This window comes from Topomyia yanbarensis, chromosome 3 (genome assembly GCF_030247195.1).
Source record: "Topomyia yanbarensis strain Yona2022 chromosome 3, ASM3024719v1, whole genome shotgun sequence".
Taxonomy (NCBI): Eukaryota; Metazoa; Arthropoda; class Insecta; order Diptera; family Culicidae; genus Topomyia; species Topomyia yanbarensis.
The window spans coordinates 259,488,605-259,505,411 of NC_080672.1; the positions used below are offsets into that span (position 1 = coordinate 259,488,605).

Consider the following 16,807-nt stretch of genomic DNA (forward strand, 5'->3'; position numbering starts at 1 on the left):
GCATAAGGAAGACACAATAATTATCTTTGTACTACAAATGCTCATTTTTTCACAAAAAATGATAAAAATAATAAAAATAATTCTAACGATAGTCAAATGTACACGCAATCTCATATTCGTACAGTACACAAATTTTTGCAAAAATCAATTGAAATTTCTATAATAAATATTCAATGTTTGTAATTACAGTTTTCAATCGTATTGGAATGCTAACCACTAGTTTTTGTGTGTATTCAACTTAAATTTTATCCCATTCTTCTAAATAGTAGTTTCTAAGATCATTCTCATTATAATCCGGATAGTTTTGCACTTTTTATCCAAATACTCTCATTTATTTTTCTAATCAGTTAATAAACGGGGTCTGCAGTGAGAGAATCCATAACATTTAAACAATTATAAATTTACTCTAAACGTTTTTTGCACGCCTTATGCTTTAGGTTCTTCTCCTGATCGAATTTCCAATGTCCACCACTTTTTTAGTAAAGTACCATTTTACGGAAGCTTTGCTTTGAAATTTATTTTAAGACATTCATATTAAAATACACATTCTGATCCATCATTCCATCAATGAAGACCAAATTTCTAGCACTTCTAGTGGACATATAATACCCCATACAATAACAGCACTGTCCCTGCGTTTAGCTGCAGTTATAAGACTATTACGTCTAGGTCTGAGTTCGATTTTCTCCACCCAAAACAACAGCCATTTGAGTCAAAGATGTTGAATTTGGACTCGTAGACAAAGTTTAACATCTTTCCAATATTCCAATAAAGTTGTTTAGTGTAAAAAAATCAATTCTTTGTTCTTCTCATTGATGAACAGCTTTTTGCTCAGAACACAGGCATTGTAATTGTCCGTTCTCCGTATATTACGAGCCGTACCAGAGCAGACTTATACTTAAATGCTATAATTCAATTTATTTACCATGTATATAATATTAATTACTCGATTTTTCCAATTTTTTCTAATTAAAAATCGTTTATTCCTCATCGTAATTTTTTTACAGTTCAAGTTTTTCGCAATATCTGTTCTGCATTTCGCCACATCAAAGTTTTTAACAACATGTTAAATAGTTGGACACAACCTTTGAACAATTTCAAAGATTTTATGAAGTGATTTAGCTTCATTTTGGTGAGCAATAATTAGTTTCCGACCCATAATGGCAGTTAATTTACTATTTTTTAACCATTACGTTCATTTGAGGGAATTTCTTAAACTAGTGTTGGAAACTGTGCCAATGAACACTTTTCTGTAGTCATAAAATCTATTTTTCAAAATAAAACATAAAAAATAAAGAAATAACAGGTCTTAAATTACAAATTAAATGACTTTTCAAAAGTGTACGAATATGAAATTGTGCCATTTTCACACCAAGTAATGATTTTTTATGTGTAGTGTACGGAAACTTGCATACAATACCTATATTAAATAGCGCAAACGTTTGTGAAACAATATTAAACATATACACTAGAGGTGTACGAATATGAGATTGTGTCACTGTATGAAGATCGTTTGCATAGATCGTTATGGGACTGATATGCGTAGAATTAGCATAACAGTCCCACTTATCTCTATAATGAAAAAAACTGGACTGATTATATTGGAAACGATTGCTATGAACGTAATTCTAGACAATAAAGCTTTATTTGTTGCACCGTTCCCTCCAGATTGCTAATACAATTTTCATCTTCAATCGCGTTTTTCTCAGTTGGCAGTTTTGCAACATGGGACAATTGGGCGTGTAACGGCAGTATACTACTGTATAAAAAGATTTCATTGTATCTGTCACTCATAATGAGTGCGGTCGTTTTTACTATGCTATGCTATTTGCCCATGGCTCCTGCAGAAGAGCGATGTCTAGGCGGTCTTTGGTGAACCTCCGGTCAAGGAAGCTCAGCGCACTTTTTGCGTGATGAAGGTTCAATTGGATGCAGCGAATGCTGCGCATTGTTTTAGTGATTTTATGCCGTCGATTTTTGTGCTCTTTGTTGGGCCTACTGCTGGTCGCAGACTGTGTGCTGCTCGACGTTCCAGTGGCCTTCTTTGATTTAGTATTTGCTTCGACTCTTGCCGTTTGCGCACCTTCTCCTACGGGGGGTTTTTGATCTTCTCCTTGCGTATCAGTTCGTGAGCCGCATACGATAGGTTGCTTTCGTGTATAGCTCGTGAGACGGGCTGCCACCGATGCACTCGTTGCTATTGCTGCAGACTTGCTATGATCAGAAGTCCGTTGTGAAGTGTTTTGTGTTTGGTCACCCACAGGAGCTTTTTCAGTTCATGCTTGCCTTGAAATTCCATGTTCGTAGAAGACCGGGGCCACCTACGACCGGCGCAGCCTTTCCGAATACGTAGTGCAGCTAGTTGTGTTGGGAGGTTATCAGTTTCACTGAGCCTCATCTACCGTCAACAGAAGCTCTACCGTTTTGAGGACCGTGCTTCTCTTCACGACCCTCTTGTAGTGTTCTGTGTAGGAATTGTCGTTGTGATTCTGCGCCAGGTGGAGGATGTTTCTGTCGTACCTGTCGATGCTGTCGGGAAAATACCCGATGTAGAGCACCTGATTTGGAATCTGCGGCACTTCAATTACAATGAAGCGCCCTCCCAGGGCTTGATCGCAGCTGTGGCTTTCCTCAGCCACTTAGCTGTATCTTTGTCTGTACAGGCGATTTCGAGATACACTTGTTTGTATGTGCACTTTCTAAACTTGGGTCCTGTATTGCTTGAGCTGTTCATGGCTGAGGGTATTCGCAGCGTACCCAACCGAAACTTGGCAATTTTGTTGATGGTTGGGTGCATCTCAGTTTCCAGTGTCTGTCTACGATCCTGCCCTTGATCTTGAGGGTTCCTTCTTGCCCCTGCTATTGTTCGGTGACTCAATGTCCGTCAAACGCTGTCGCATGGCTGGTACATTCCTTCTATTGGGATTTTTGCCAACACTAGTGCTTAAACGGATTTGTGGCCGTTTCTTAGTAGCCACCCATAGCATTTTTTCGCCGCTCCACTTAAGTAACGAATTTCCCGTATTCCTCCTGCCCTTCCTGGTCACTGTACGATCCTCGTCTCTAGCTGGAGATTTGAGAATGAACGAAGTGCTGAACACAACATTCTCCAACTAGCCACTATTTGGCAGCTCCCCCAGTTTATATTCCTCACAATCCTTCTCCTCTTTCCCTACATCGCTACAACCTTCTCCAAACTCATGTTTGCAGTTCTTAGTGTTTTCCATTTGGTTCGCATGAATTGCTAGGGAATGTAAGTCTACTCTGTCAGAGCCCCGCTTGACAGGGTAAGGGCAAAAATACTGTGGGGTGTGCCCTGGTGCCCCAAATACCACGTGCGTGGCTTGGTATTTGTCATCACCTCGGATCCCAGTCCTAGTTTTACGTAGGACTGGCGTTCGAAGTGTTCATGTCATTCATCCCTCAGCACGGGTCACGTCACACATTGGATTGGGGCATTAATTTTACTATATTGGTTTCGCTGCCCGCCCGTTGGTACCCTCTCATTCCGCTGCTACAGCAAAAGACTGATAGCACCCAGCCGACGACCAAATGTCATCCATAGACTCACGTGAGATAGAAAACTTGTGAGTACTATACTATCTCACCATTTGACGGCACAGCTACTGAGATACTGCGAGAGCTATCAGTTTTTGACATTGAAAATGTCTTACTGCACTATCTGGGGCAGGGTGTCATTCTAAAATCTAAAATCAAACGATGTCACGTTTTTGCGTCACTATTTTAAACGCTAATAACTTTGTTATTTATGAACGGATTTCCGTCTGGTTATAACCAAACAATTTGGAAATAACTGAAATTATGTTTTATTGCTATAGTGTTTTTGTATTTCAATAGTACACTATTGAAAAACAAGCAAAAATGGACAGATCTCGAAAACGTGAAAACTCCCATACATCAGTCAATCTATCCCCGGCAGCGCCATCGATAGGGAGCAGCTTAGTGATTCAAAAGAACACGAAAAGTTATAAATAAATGTGCCGTGTGCCTGTTTGAATCAGTTGTTGCTCTTTTGCCAGACAAATAACATCGTGTTTATAGCGTCTCGTACAACAGATTTGAGCACCCAGCACGCTACGCTTCTATGAATGACGTCATCCTCGACTATTTAAAGAATATCATTTCTCGAGCGACTTCATTCTCCCGTCGAACGTCGGGCCATAAAGAACAGCAGTAGCAATCATGCATGTTGGCAATGCGCTGCGATGAGTGCTGCATTTGATCACTGCTACCGCTGGGGGTGATCCGATGTAAATAGCGCGCGGCTGGAAGATTTGGCAAACCTCAGTTGAAGCTGACTAATTGTTCCATTCTGCATATTATTGTTAAATTAAAAGCCCTTTTGAGGGCTATAACAAACAATGTAGAACAAATTTGAATATTTCCAATCATTGACAGCGATAATCCAATTGCGCAGTTTATATTCGTTATTTGTTGCTTGCATACGCGCTAGCAATATGAAATTTGCAACAATCTGGTATTTGTTTAAATTTATCCTTCCGAAACAATACAAAAATGTGCAGCTACTTAAAGTACATTTCCAGGCTGAAATTGGTAAAAACCTGTGTTTTATTAAAAATAATCTTTCGGAAACATAATCCAAAATTTTGCAATGTTTCAGAAAATTGGAGGATGTGGCAACACTGCCAACTAGCGAAAGCCGTACCAAAAAGAATCCGCAAATTTTTGTTCGTTATTCTGCATGAAGGCAGTCCTTCCATCAACAATGCGACAGTGATAAAAGCCGATGTCACGTTTAGTGATGTCTGATTTTTGCAAATAATCGATTATCCGTTAATCGAATAATATTTGAGAGATTGATTAATTCATTCGATTAATCGACAAAAATAATCGATTAAAATCAATAATCGATTACTTAGTAAATCCTAGTTTGTCAACCAAAAAAAAAAAAAAAGGTCGCTCGACACATTTTGAAAAATTTGGTCAAATTTTTTTGCTCTGCGACTTTCGTTTTCAATGCCACCATCATTAATTATGCTCTCGATTAATTGATATCAGCTACTCGATTTGCTCGATTATACCGAAAGCTTGTAATCGATTATTGATTTGTCGATTATTTTAGAAATTAATCGATTATTTGCGTTAATCGAGTAAAAAAAGACATCACTAGTCACGTTTCAAGCTATCAGTATTTCATATTAGATTCTGAAGGAAAAGGTTGTTTCTTTTTATTTCGAAATATTTATCTGATGTAAGTAGCGTGAGAAGGCAGGCCTTGTTTTGCAGCTGACTAATGCTGATTTCGTCTTTAGAACCGAGTCGCTCTAGATTCGCTCTGAGCTGTCACTTTTGTATAGATTTTGTAAATATTAGAGCGAACCTAGTTCGACTCTGATCTAAAACCGAAATCAGCATAATTGTTCCATTCTGCATGTTATTTTTGTTAAACCAAAAGCCCTTAGTTAGTTTAGTACTTTTCATTCCATAGCACGCGTGTTTGTGGATTCCACAAATAGTCCTTTTCAGGATTCCACCAATGGACTCCAAATATAGAACATTTCAGAGTTAATGTTAATTAAACCACCGACTACATAAAGATACATGTGTTAAACTTTCTTCGTTTACGTATAGTTTGAGTTATGACCAGTTATTTTTCTATCGTGCTTGCAAACATTTAATTTGATAGTAGGTATTTAAAGATAGATGTAAGATTTTGTTTGTGAGCATCATTAATTTATGTTCCCATTTCGTGGATTTGAATAAAACTTTTTTTAAACTTGAATTTGTCACACTACAGGTTATCGATTTCAATTTAAAAATTCAACAATTATCTCTAGTGAAGAATAGCATGCCTGTGTGTAGTTCTGAAACAGTCGATGGCATCAAGGGGTTTTAATTTGGCCACGGATAATATTGCTTGCTCACAAAACTGGTTGTATTTTTAATGTCATCGCGTTCGTGTCTTGTACACAACCCTTAAATATTTTGTTCACCCATCTTGCTCACCGTGGGCCAAGGAGGCATTTTATGTTGCTGGCGTATAGAAGTAGCGAAAAGCGATGCGGGTTTGCTCGTATGCTTTACTACTGACAAGCGGTGTGTATTTAGCTTCTGATCTGTGCGAGGAGGAGTGGGTGAAGAGCCCGCCTTGTTATGTCTAGGCCTACTGGTAATCCTAAAGGAGGACATTTCTGAAACGCACCCGGGAAAGGACGGCATGACACGAGTTGTGACTATACGAACTAGTCGGGAAACGTATCAAAGACTTATTACGGAGAGAGCTGTATTACCGATTCTGGACAAAGATTCTGCGATGCCTGCAGAGGAAAATTGAAGCACCCGCCTCATTCCGGGGTGAAAATTTACTCAAAGTGAAAGAGGGGTATCTTGGGGGTGTAGGGTATCTTGGTTCCTTCTATTTTTCCCTCCAGATACACCAAGAACCGAACACGGTGGCCCGATGGTGTAATTACTGTGTGTCCGTCGTCTTGAGGATCATGCGATATGTCGTTAGCGCACAGAAAAGCTGGTTTTATGCGGTCAAGGGATATAGTTCGTCTTTTCCCGATATGGAGACAGTGAAAAATTTGTCATTTCTCTCGAGTACTTCATGAGGTCCTTCGTAGAATTGCTGGAGAGGTTTTCTTACTGAATCAATCCGTATGAAAATGTGACTGCAATACTTCAGCTTCGGGTGAATAAAAACATTCGGCTTTGAATGGTGGGTCGTGTTAGAAGCGTTAAGATCGCAGAAAACTTAATGCAGCTTGGTGCATATTTCGTCACGGCTAACATTTCCAGTCGGTCTATCGTAGAATTCACCAGGTATTCGTAAGCCCTGGCCATACACTAATTCCGCAGCGGAACAATTCAATTCTTTTCGAAATGCTGTTCGAAGATCAAATAGCACCAAGGGTAAACGATCATGCTAGTTTGCAGCGTTTGCACACATTAACGCGGCTTTCAGTGTACGATGAAATCGCTCAACGATTCCGTTTGCTTGTGGATGGTAGGCGGTATACTTTAGATATTGCGAAAGTAAAAAGTGGTGTCACTGTGTGACGAGATATTTTTGAGCGCTGGTATTACTGACATGTCCTCGCGAATTGGTTAATGTCCTTATGCATGGAAGGCCAGACAAAACGATCGGCAATGAGCCGTCTTGTAGCACGTGCTCCAGGATGGGCAATTCCGTGTAGTTGTGAGATGACCGTGGTGCGATGACGTGCTGGAAAATACGGACGAATGCAATTATTCATGTACGTTGGTCGCATTTCCTCTCGGCATTATTGCTGTGCTGTAAATTGGTGCTGAATTTTATGCAAAATAAGGCTCCTAATTTCCTGCTAACTATGGAGTTTTGCTGACTTTTCCGATCACCAATAATTACGAATCGCACCATTCGAAGCAGTTCGCCAACTCTCAAATTATAAGCTACTAAATCGCTGTTCGTTCTTTTATAGATAAAGATACAAGCGCAAACCAAATACAGACATGACTTAGGACAGTCTTATTACGCGCCACCCAGTGAATAATTGGAACCAATCAGAATGTCGCTAATAAAAAAATCAAAACAATTTTTCACGTCTCTTATGTGAATACTTTGAAATTGAGTACAAGATAGTTGATATTTTATTTCGAAGAAATAGTGTAGGAATTTAAACATATCTTTCAGTACAACGGGAGTTAGTAATGCTTAACTTCTAGAATTATTTCGATGACGGCCCCAAATCATTTCCCCGCAAAGGCGTTAACTGGACAATTTATGTAGAAGAAAAGTCATTATAATTAAAAGTCACCTTGCAGACCGATATTTGGAAACGGATCCACCATTAGGGTCTACATATATTTCATAAAAAAAATTTTGTATGCTACCGAAAATACCGGTACTGGCTTTTGCTCAGTACCGGTATCACAACCCTAGTCGCCGTGAGCTTCCTTCCAAAAGTGGAATATTTTTTGTTGACTTGCCAAAAACTTTCGAGAGAAGAAACCTAGTGGTTTCCATTTACTAACTGCTGGAGAACGGCACCTGCAGCGAGGGTAGAAGCATCCACCATTAGCGCCAGGGGCTTTGAAGCATCGGGATAGAACAGCAGTACAGCATCCGCAAGACAATGTTTACATTCGCCAAAGGATTGCTGTGCACATTCATCCCAAGTAATTGTCCTTGAGTCGTTTTGTCGATTGTCAGGAATGAGTTTCCGAAGAACTTCTTGAGGTTCCACAGCGTGTGGGCTAAATCGTTTATATACATTCACTAATGCGAGGAACCGTCGCAGTTCCTTAACTGGGGTTGGTGTAGTGAAGTTCTGTACAGCTTCAACACGCGACGGCGAACAGAACGTACATTTCTCGATATTTATTACAAGACCTTTTTTAAGGCGGTCCAGCACAAGTCTCTGGTTTGTCATGTGCTCTGCCTCGCTTGACGATGCGACGCAAATATCGTCAATGAAAACCACTACAAATTTCAGGTCGCCAAAGAACTTATTCATAAACCTCTGAAATGTGTGACTGGCATTGCAGAGTCCGAACGGCATTAGAAGGAACTCGAATAGGCCAAAAGGTGTAATAACCGCTTTTTTCGGAATGTCCGCGTGTTCAACCGGAATATTGTGATAAGCCCTGACTAAATCAAGTGTAGTAAAGATAGTTTTACCTTGGAATCTGTTGAGCAGGTCGTACTTCGTGAGGAACTGGATATTTGTCTGGAACGGTGATGTGTACGCACCGCCCAAATACAACCGACCGCAAACACCCCCCGTGTGATGACAACGTACAAGACATCGAGTAAACATCACACCGGTTGCTGATAGTCGGCGCGGCTTAAAGTATAGACTCTAATGCAACATTATTTTGTAAATAAAAAACATAAATTGTGTGGATAGATCGAATAGAATTGATAGATAGATTTTGAAGGAATTGCGGGAAAAGAGTTTTTTTGGAAGCTGATAGAAATAAATAGTGCAACGGAGGAAATAGTGAACTTGACTAGTATTGCGACGGAGGAAATAAAACTGAAGGATTTTGGATTGGTAGAAGGTTTGGAAGGTGCGAGCGAAAGATAACCTGAAATAGAAGAGATTAGGAGGGAAAAAAAAACTATAAATTTTCGAACTGACTCGTAGTACAAAAAGAGCTGCTTCGAGATTTTGTTTTTGCTATTAGGCACGCCCGAACATTCTCGAAAATTTATAATGATTCGGTCAAACCCTAACCCCGAGAATCCTGAACAGTCAGGCTACAATTGCGCGTCTTGTCAACGTCCGGATAATGACGAAACGAATATGGTGTTTTGCGACCATTGTCAGCGATGGTACCATTTCGGTTGTGCTGGTGTTACGGATGATGTGCGTAACGTCTCATGGTACTGCCAGGATTGCGAAGAAGGTGAAGCGGATGGTGCTGGTTCGTCTGAGCTGCTAGAGGAGTTAAAACAGCTCGAAGCGGAAAAGAAGAGGCAGAAGGCGAAAATGGAACGGGAGAAGACTCTGCACCGGAAGCGGCTGGAGATGCAGCAGGAGCTATTTGAAATGCGTCAGCAACTGGAACGGGAAAAGCGAGCGATGGAATTCGAGTACGAGAAGGCGCAAATGGAGAAGAAACTTGCGGAAGAAAAGGACCACCAGAAGAAACTCGACGAGATGCGGACGGAAATGGAGGATAAGCTGCTGCAGTTGAAGCTGAAGCGGAACAAGAATACCGGTAGCAGTAGAATGCTGGAAGCCGATGCTCAAGGTGTGGATAAGGATGACTCAAAGAAGAAGAAGCAAAAGAAGACGAAGTCGGAAAGCACACAACCAGGGAAAACAAAGCCTGAGAAGAAAAAGTCGGGAAAAGGAAAGCCTGGAGGTGCAGATCTGGCAGTCGCGACTCTTGCTGATATTCGTGGAGCGTACCGTAAGCATTCAACACCGAAAGTGGAAGACAAGCATACAAGAAAGCTAGTTGGAGGTCCGCCGACGCTACCGGAAAGTTTCCTGATCGGTCGAGACAAAAATGAAACGCCCTTTGGTCACCCGGAAGTCCCAAGGAAGAAGGGCAGTAGTAGCAGTAGAAAAATGAAGGAACTGAAAGAAGTTTCGGAGTCTGAGAGCGGAAATAGTTCCGAAGAAAAATCTTCGGAAGAGAACGAGAGCGGCGAAGCAGAAGAGAGTTCCGAAGAGGAAGAAAATAGTGCCGAGGAGGAGGAAGATAGTTCCGAAGCGGAAGGAAGTGTCGAAACTAAGGAAGAGAGTTCCGACGAAGAGGAGGACCGAAGAGAGTCTCGACGTAGAAGCGAAGGGATGCAGAGACGAAGAAGCCATCATCAGGAACTCACGAAGGCCCAGTTGTCCTCGCGCCAATTCCTTTCCAAAAAATTGCCTACCTTTTCTGGCAAGCTGGAAGAATGGCCGATGTTCATAAGCAGTTATGAGACATCGACGAAAGCGTGCGGGTTTTCTAATCTCGAAAACTTAGCGCGGCTTCAAGAATGCCTGAGAGGAGAAGCATTGGAAGCGGTCAGAAGCCGACTTCTATTACCAAAAGCGGTTCCAAAGATCATCGAAACTTTACGGATGTTGTTTGGACGCCCCGAGAAACTTCTCAACATGCTGTTAAAAAAGGTTCGAAATGCAGCACCACCGAGAGCAGACCGCCTATCGAGCTTCATTAGCTTCGGGATGGTAGTACAACAATTAACCGATCATCTCGAAGCTACAAGTCTCACCGCTCATCTAGTGAACCCGATGCTGATTCAAGAGCTGACAGAGAAGCTGCCAGCAGGAACTCAGCTGGAGTGGCGGCGATATCGAAGGAAGAGTAAAATGGTAACGTTGCGTACTCTATCGAACTTTTTGTCAAACATCGTGAAGGACGCAAGCGAAGTGGCGTCGTACGGAGAAGCAACCCGGTTCATCGAACAAGGTTTGCGAAAAGAGAAATCGAAGCGAGAGCACGAAGGATTTCTGCACGCTCATAGCGTAGAGCAGAATAGGAGTCAAAGTCCACCGGCGAAGGAAAGAAAACCGTGCCGAATTTGTGGCAGAATCGACCACAGAATAAGAAACTGTGAAGCGTTTCGTCGATTACGTCTAGCCGACCGCTGGGATGCGGTCCGAAGGTGGCAGCTTTGCCAGGTGTGCTTGAACGAACACGGAAACGCCCAGTGCAAACTAAACTTCCGTTGCAATGTCGATTCGTGTAAAGAGCGACACCACCCGTTACTCCATTTAGTGGTATCCGTAATCGGTTCGAACTGCAACATGCACGCTGTCCAACCGAGGCCTTCAGTCATCTTTCGCATGATGCCTGTCACACTGTATAATAAAAATTGCACAGTGGATACGATCGCATTTTTGGATGAAGGATCATCGTACACGCTGGTGGAGAAATCACTAATGAACGTTCTGGGAGTTCAGGGTGTGACTCAACCGCTTCGCGTAACATGGACAGCCGGAGTTTCACGACTCGAGAAGGGCTCTCAAAGAGTGAACCTTTGCATCTCGGCACGAGGATCAAAGCAACGTTTTCCGCTGAAAGGTGCACACACGGTGGAAAGTCTAAAGCTTCCACAACACACGCTAAATGTTTCGGAGCTGGTAAAGGAGTACTCTCATCTTCGTGGCCTACCAGTTGCCGAATTTCAGCAAGCAGCTCCTAAGATTCTGATCGGCCTCAGGGATATACACTTGTATGCACCGATCGAATCACGAATAGGTCGACCAGAAGAACCAATAGCAGTTAGGTCGAAGCTTGGCTGGACTGTCTACGGGCCGACGAGCATACACCACTCGGACGCAGGATTAATCGGGCACCATGAATGCAGTGCCGTGTCGAATCAAGAGCTTCATGACCTCCTGAAGAGCCACTATACGATGGAGGAGTCAGGGATCTCCGTAGCCTTGCTTCCTGAATCGAAAGAAGACAGGAGAGCGAACGAGATCTTGAAGAGTACGACGGTGAGGATAGGTGATCGTTTCGAAACGGGTCTGCTGTGGAAGGAGGATGACCCAAGCTTTCCCGACAGCTTCCCTATGGCGATGAAACGTTTACATTGTTTGGAGAAGCGCCTGAGTAGGAACCCCGAACTGTACGACAAAGTTCGCGGTATGATTGCCGAGTATTTAGGGAAGGGATACGCACATAAAGCTACGTCGGCGGAATTGCACGCGTTCGATAGTAGTAAGGTTTGGTACGTGCCTTTGAACATCGTGTACAATCCGAGGAAAAAGAAGTATCGCTTGGTTTGGGACGCCAGAGCAGAAGTGAAAGGAGTATCGTTGAACTCGAAGCTGCTGAAGGGTCCGGATATGTTAACCGCATTACCGGCGGTGGTTTGTAGATTCCGCGAGAGAGTCATCGGATTTGGTGCAGATATAAAGGAAATGTACCATCAGCTGAGGATCCGCGAGGCGGATAAGCGCGTGCAAAGATTCCTGTTCCGGAATACTCCCGAAATGATCCCAGATGTCTACGTGATGGACGTAGCGACCTTCGGCTCTGCCAGCTCGCCGTGCTCCGCACAATACGTGAAAAACGTGAACGCGAAGGAGTTCGCAAGGCAGTTTCCGGAGGCAGCGGAAAAAATAGAAAAAAACCACTACGTCGACGACTACTTCGATAGCGCAGATACAGTCGATGAAGCAGTGGGACGAGCGAAAGAAGTTCGCTTCGTTCATTCCAAAGGCGGATTCGAACTGCGAAACTGGGTGTCGAACTCCGAAGAGTTCCTTCAGGCCATGGGGAAGCAGCAAACAGACCAGTGCGTACGTTTCAGTGAGGACAAGGAAACGGGTCTTGAGCGAGTACTAGGCATTGTCTGGAACCCTGCCAGCGACGAGTTCTCGTTTTCCATCGAGCTGAGGGACGATCTTGTGCCGTACTTGTCAGGCAAGCGGCTGCCGACAAAGAGAATCGTGATGAGCTGCGTCATGAGCTTCTTCGATCCGCTAGGACTACTGTCTGTTTTCACCTTTTACGGGAAACTTTTAATCCAGGAGCTGTGGCGCAGTGGATGCGATTGGGACCAACAAATAGCTGGAGAGAATGCGGAGAAATGGAATCAGTGGATTGCAAGGCTTCCGGAGGTTGAAAACGTCCGCATTCCCCGGTATTACTTTCGTGGCGGACATGACTTGGATTTCAGTAGCATTCAACTTCACGTCTTCGTCGATGCCAGCGAAGGTGCATACGGGGCTGCAGGGTATCTGCGGATTGAGACGGTTGATGGTCCGATGTGTTCGTTGGTGATGGCGAGATCGAAGGTCGCACCACTTAAGCATCTCTCAATTCCTCGTCTGGAGCTGCAAGCAGCAGTGTTGGGAGCCAGACTGGCAAATTCCGTCGTTGAAATGTTATGCTTTGACGTAAAGCAGCGATACTTCTGGAGTGATTCGAAGACTGTGCTGTCGTGGATTCATTCGGACCACCGACGGTACAAGCAATTCGTCGCCTTCCGGATTGGAGAAATCCTCAGTCTTTCAAAGCTAAGAGATTGGCGATGGGTTCCGACTAAGCTCAACATAGCAGATGCTATGACGAAGTGGAACAAAAAGCACTCTATGTGTTCAGATGGGCCATGGTTTCGAGGCCAGGGTTTCCTGTATTTTCCGGAAGAGAAATGGCCAGATCAAGGTGAGATTACGCCGAACGACCAGGAAGAATTGCGGGCATGCTTCCTTTTCCACGACATCAGAATAACAGAACAGGTCGTAGACCCTCAGCGGTTTTCTCGATGGAAGGTTTTAGTTCGGACAGTGGCGTGTATCTACAGATTTGCGTCAAACTGCAAAAGAAAACGAGAGGGTCTGAAAATCGAAGCGATTCCGACGACCGCGAAATTGAAGAGGCACGTGAAGGGAAATGTACCCGCAAATACGTCGTCGCTGACTCGAGAGGAGTATCAGGCAGCGGAGGCGTACCTCTGGAGATCAGCGCAAGCAGACAGATTTCCTGACGAGATAAAGGTGCTGAAGAAGAATCGAGAGCTACCGTATGAAGAGTGGTATCGGCTGGATAAAGATAGCTATCTATACAGCATGAGTCCTTTTCTAGACGAACAGAATGTGCTCAGGATGGAAGGAAGAGCCGCTCGAGGATCATCGTTGCCATTCGAGCTTAAATTTCCGATCATCCTGCCGAAAAGGCATCCGGTAACCGACAAATTGCTCGAGTACTACCATCAGCAAGTAGCACATGGCAACATAGAAACTGCCGTTAACGAAATTTGGCAACGTTTTCGCGTACAACATCTGCGGGCGGAGATGAAAAGGATAGCGAAATCGTGCATCTGGTGCAAAGTAAAAAAGTGCAAGCCGCAAAACCCTAGAATGGCACCACTACCAGTGCCACGCATCACGCCAAATCAGCCACCGTTCAGTTATACCGGCGTAGATTTTTGTGGACCGTTTACCGTAACCGTTGGTCGTAGATCGGAGAAGAGGTACGTCTCTTTGTTCACCTGCCTGACAACGAGAGCCATACACCTTGAGGTCGCTCATAGCCTGACGACTCAAGCGTGCTTGATGGCCATACGCCGTTTCGTGTGCCGCAGAGGCAAACCGCTGGAGTTTTTTTCGGACAACGGAACAAATTTCCAAGCAGCCAGCAAAGAGGTCGTAAGACAAATTGGAGCCGATGCAGCAGAAGCGTTCACAGATTCAACAACCCGATGGAATTTTAATCCACCCAGCGCACCGCACATGGGCGGGGCTTGGGAGAGGCTGGTACGTTCTCTCAAGACAGCGTTGACCGTGATCGATGATGGAAGAGCGATGAACGACGAAATACTGCTGACTGTACTCGCAGAAGCTGAGGATCTAATTAATTCGCGCCCTCTGACGTACAGATCCCTGGAGCCAGAAGTGGAAGAAGCACTGACGCCGAATCACTTCGTTCGTGGCGTTGGCGGAATTTCCGTAGAACATGCCGTGCTTCCGACGAATGAAGCTGCAGCTTTGCGCGACCGTTACAAGCGGTCCCAATTGTTAGCGGACAGACTGTGGACTCGGTGGGTTTCCGAATACTTGCCGTCGATAAATCAGCGGACAAAGTGGCATACGGAGACATGTCCACTGGCGAGTGGTGATCTGGTGTACATCGCAGACGAAATGATACGAAAGAGTTGGGTTCGTGGTATCGTCCTCGAAGTCTACAGCGGAGCGGACGGTAGAATCAGGCAAGCCCTGGTGAAGACGTCGAGAGGTGAGTTCAGACGGCCAGTTACGAAGCTTGCGGTGCTCGAAGTCCAGGATCGTAAATCTGGTTCGGCCAAGGAGACCTCGCCAGAGTTACGGGGAGGGGCTGTGTACGCACCGCCCAAATACAACCGACCGCAAACACCCCCCGTGTGATGACAACGTACAAGACATCGAGTAAACATCACACCGGTTGCTGATAGTCGGCGCGGCTTAAAGTATAGACTCTAATGCAACATTATTTTGTAAATAAAAAACATAAATTGTGTGGATAGATCGAATAGAATTGATAGATAGATTTTGAAGGAATTGCGGGAAAAGAGTTTTTTTGGAAGCTGATAGAAATAAATAGTGCAACGGAGGAAATAGTGAACTTGACTAGTATTGCGACGGAGGAAATAAAACTGAAGGATTTTGGATTGGTAGAAGGTTTGGAAGGTGCGAGCGAAAGATAACCTGAAATAGAAGAGATTAGGAGGGAAAAAAACTATAAATTTTCGAACTGACTCGTAGTACAAAAAGAGCTGCTTCGAGATTTTGTTTTTGCTATTAGGCACGCCCGAACAGGTGACTTTGTTGAGTCTGCGATAGTCTCCAATGAATCTCCATTCGCCGCTCTTTTTAGGAACACATTGTAGTGGGTTTTGCTCAGCAGCTACTCGATGGTTGGCAGATGCCAATTTCGCACATAATTTCAAATTCGTCTCGCGCAGCCTTCTCTCGTTCTGGATGCATTCTACGGGGTTTAGACGCAACCGGTTGTCCGTTGGTAACGATGTGATGCGACAAATCATGCTTCATATCCTGCTGAACCAAAGACGGCGTCAGTATCGCATTCCTGGTATTCGTTTAGTAGGTCACGATGCGGATGTTGATAGTCTCCGGAATTAAATTGCCCATAGCTCGAAATTTCAAATTCACCGCCTACCTGTTCCGACTCAGGAAGGCGCGAAGCTAGTTTTTTTGATGACTGAATTTGCAGGGCTCTCGGCAGTGCTCAGCCTGGCCGCCATATTTCCGATGATACCAACAAACCGGTTGTTCTTCTGCGGTAGTCGGTCTGGAAGACGAACGACTTCGGTTTCGATTGGGTCTGGCCTTTAGCCTACGTATTTCGGCCGTCAATGCAGCTGTCTCTCCCTTAAGACTGGTAAACTGGCAACGGAAACTAACATCTGATCGGCCAACTTGGAGAGGCTGCCATCGCTAATTGACAATATTGCGCGAGCGTGGCTGGGTATGCGCTGCAGGAATAATGTCTTCATGATGCTTTCATCCACATTCAAGCCGGTAGCAGTCTCTTGTATTCGAGCAAGTAGGTTCGATGGCCGGATCCTAAGTCACTTGATCCAAGTAGTTGTTCAATACGGACTTGTGGTGATAACACAAAACAGGCGATGAGCCTATCTTTGACCGCTTTGTACTTCTCGTTCGCTGGTGGTGTGTTTACCGAATCCGAAATATGGAAAATGACGCTCTGGTCGATCCTAGCGACGATATGCCAAAACTTCGTATTGTCCTGTGTAATACGTGCGAGGTGGAATTGGGCTTCTGTCTGCGCAAACCACATATTTGGATCGTTTTTCCAGAAGTCTGACAGCTTCACAGAAACAGCCGCTGGCAGCTCCGCTTGTTGTTCATCG

The 16,807-nt window shown here is 44.1% G+C and overlaps 1 protein-coding gene across 1 annotated transcript; it reads left to right on the forward strand.

Annotated features, from left to right (window-relative positions):
* The first annotated feature begins 9,182 nt into the window (after window positions 1–9,182).
* Window positions 9,183–15,320, forward strand: LOC131687887 (uncharacterized). The gene has a single exon (XM_058971978.1). It carries the CDS (start codon window positions 9,183–9,185, stop codon window positions 15,318–15,320), a length of 6,138 nt encoding a protein of 2,045 aa, XP_058827961.1.
* Window positions 15,321–16,807: the final 1,487 nt, after the last annotated feature.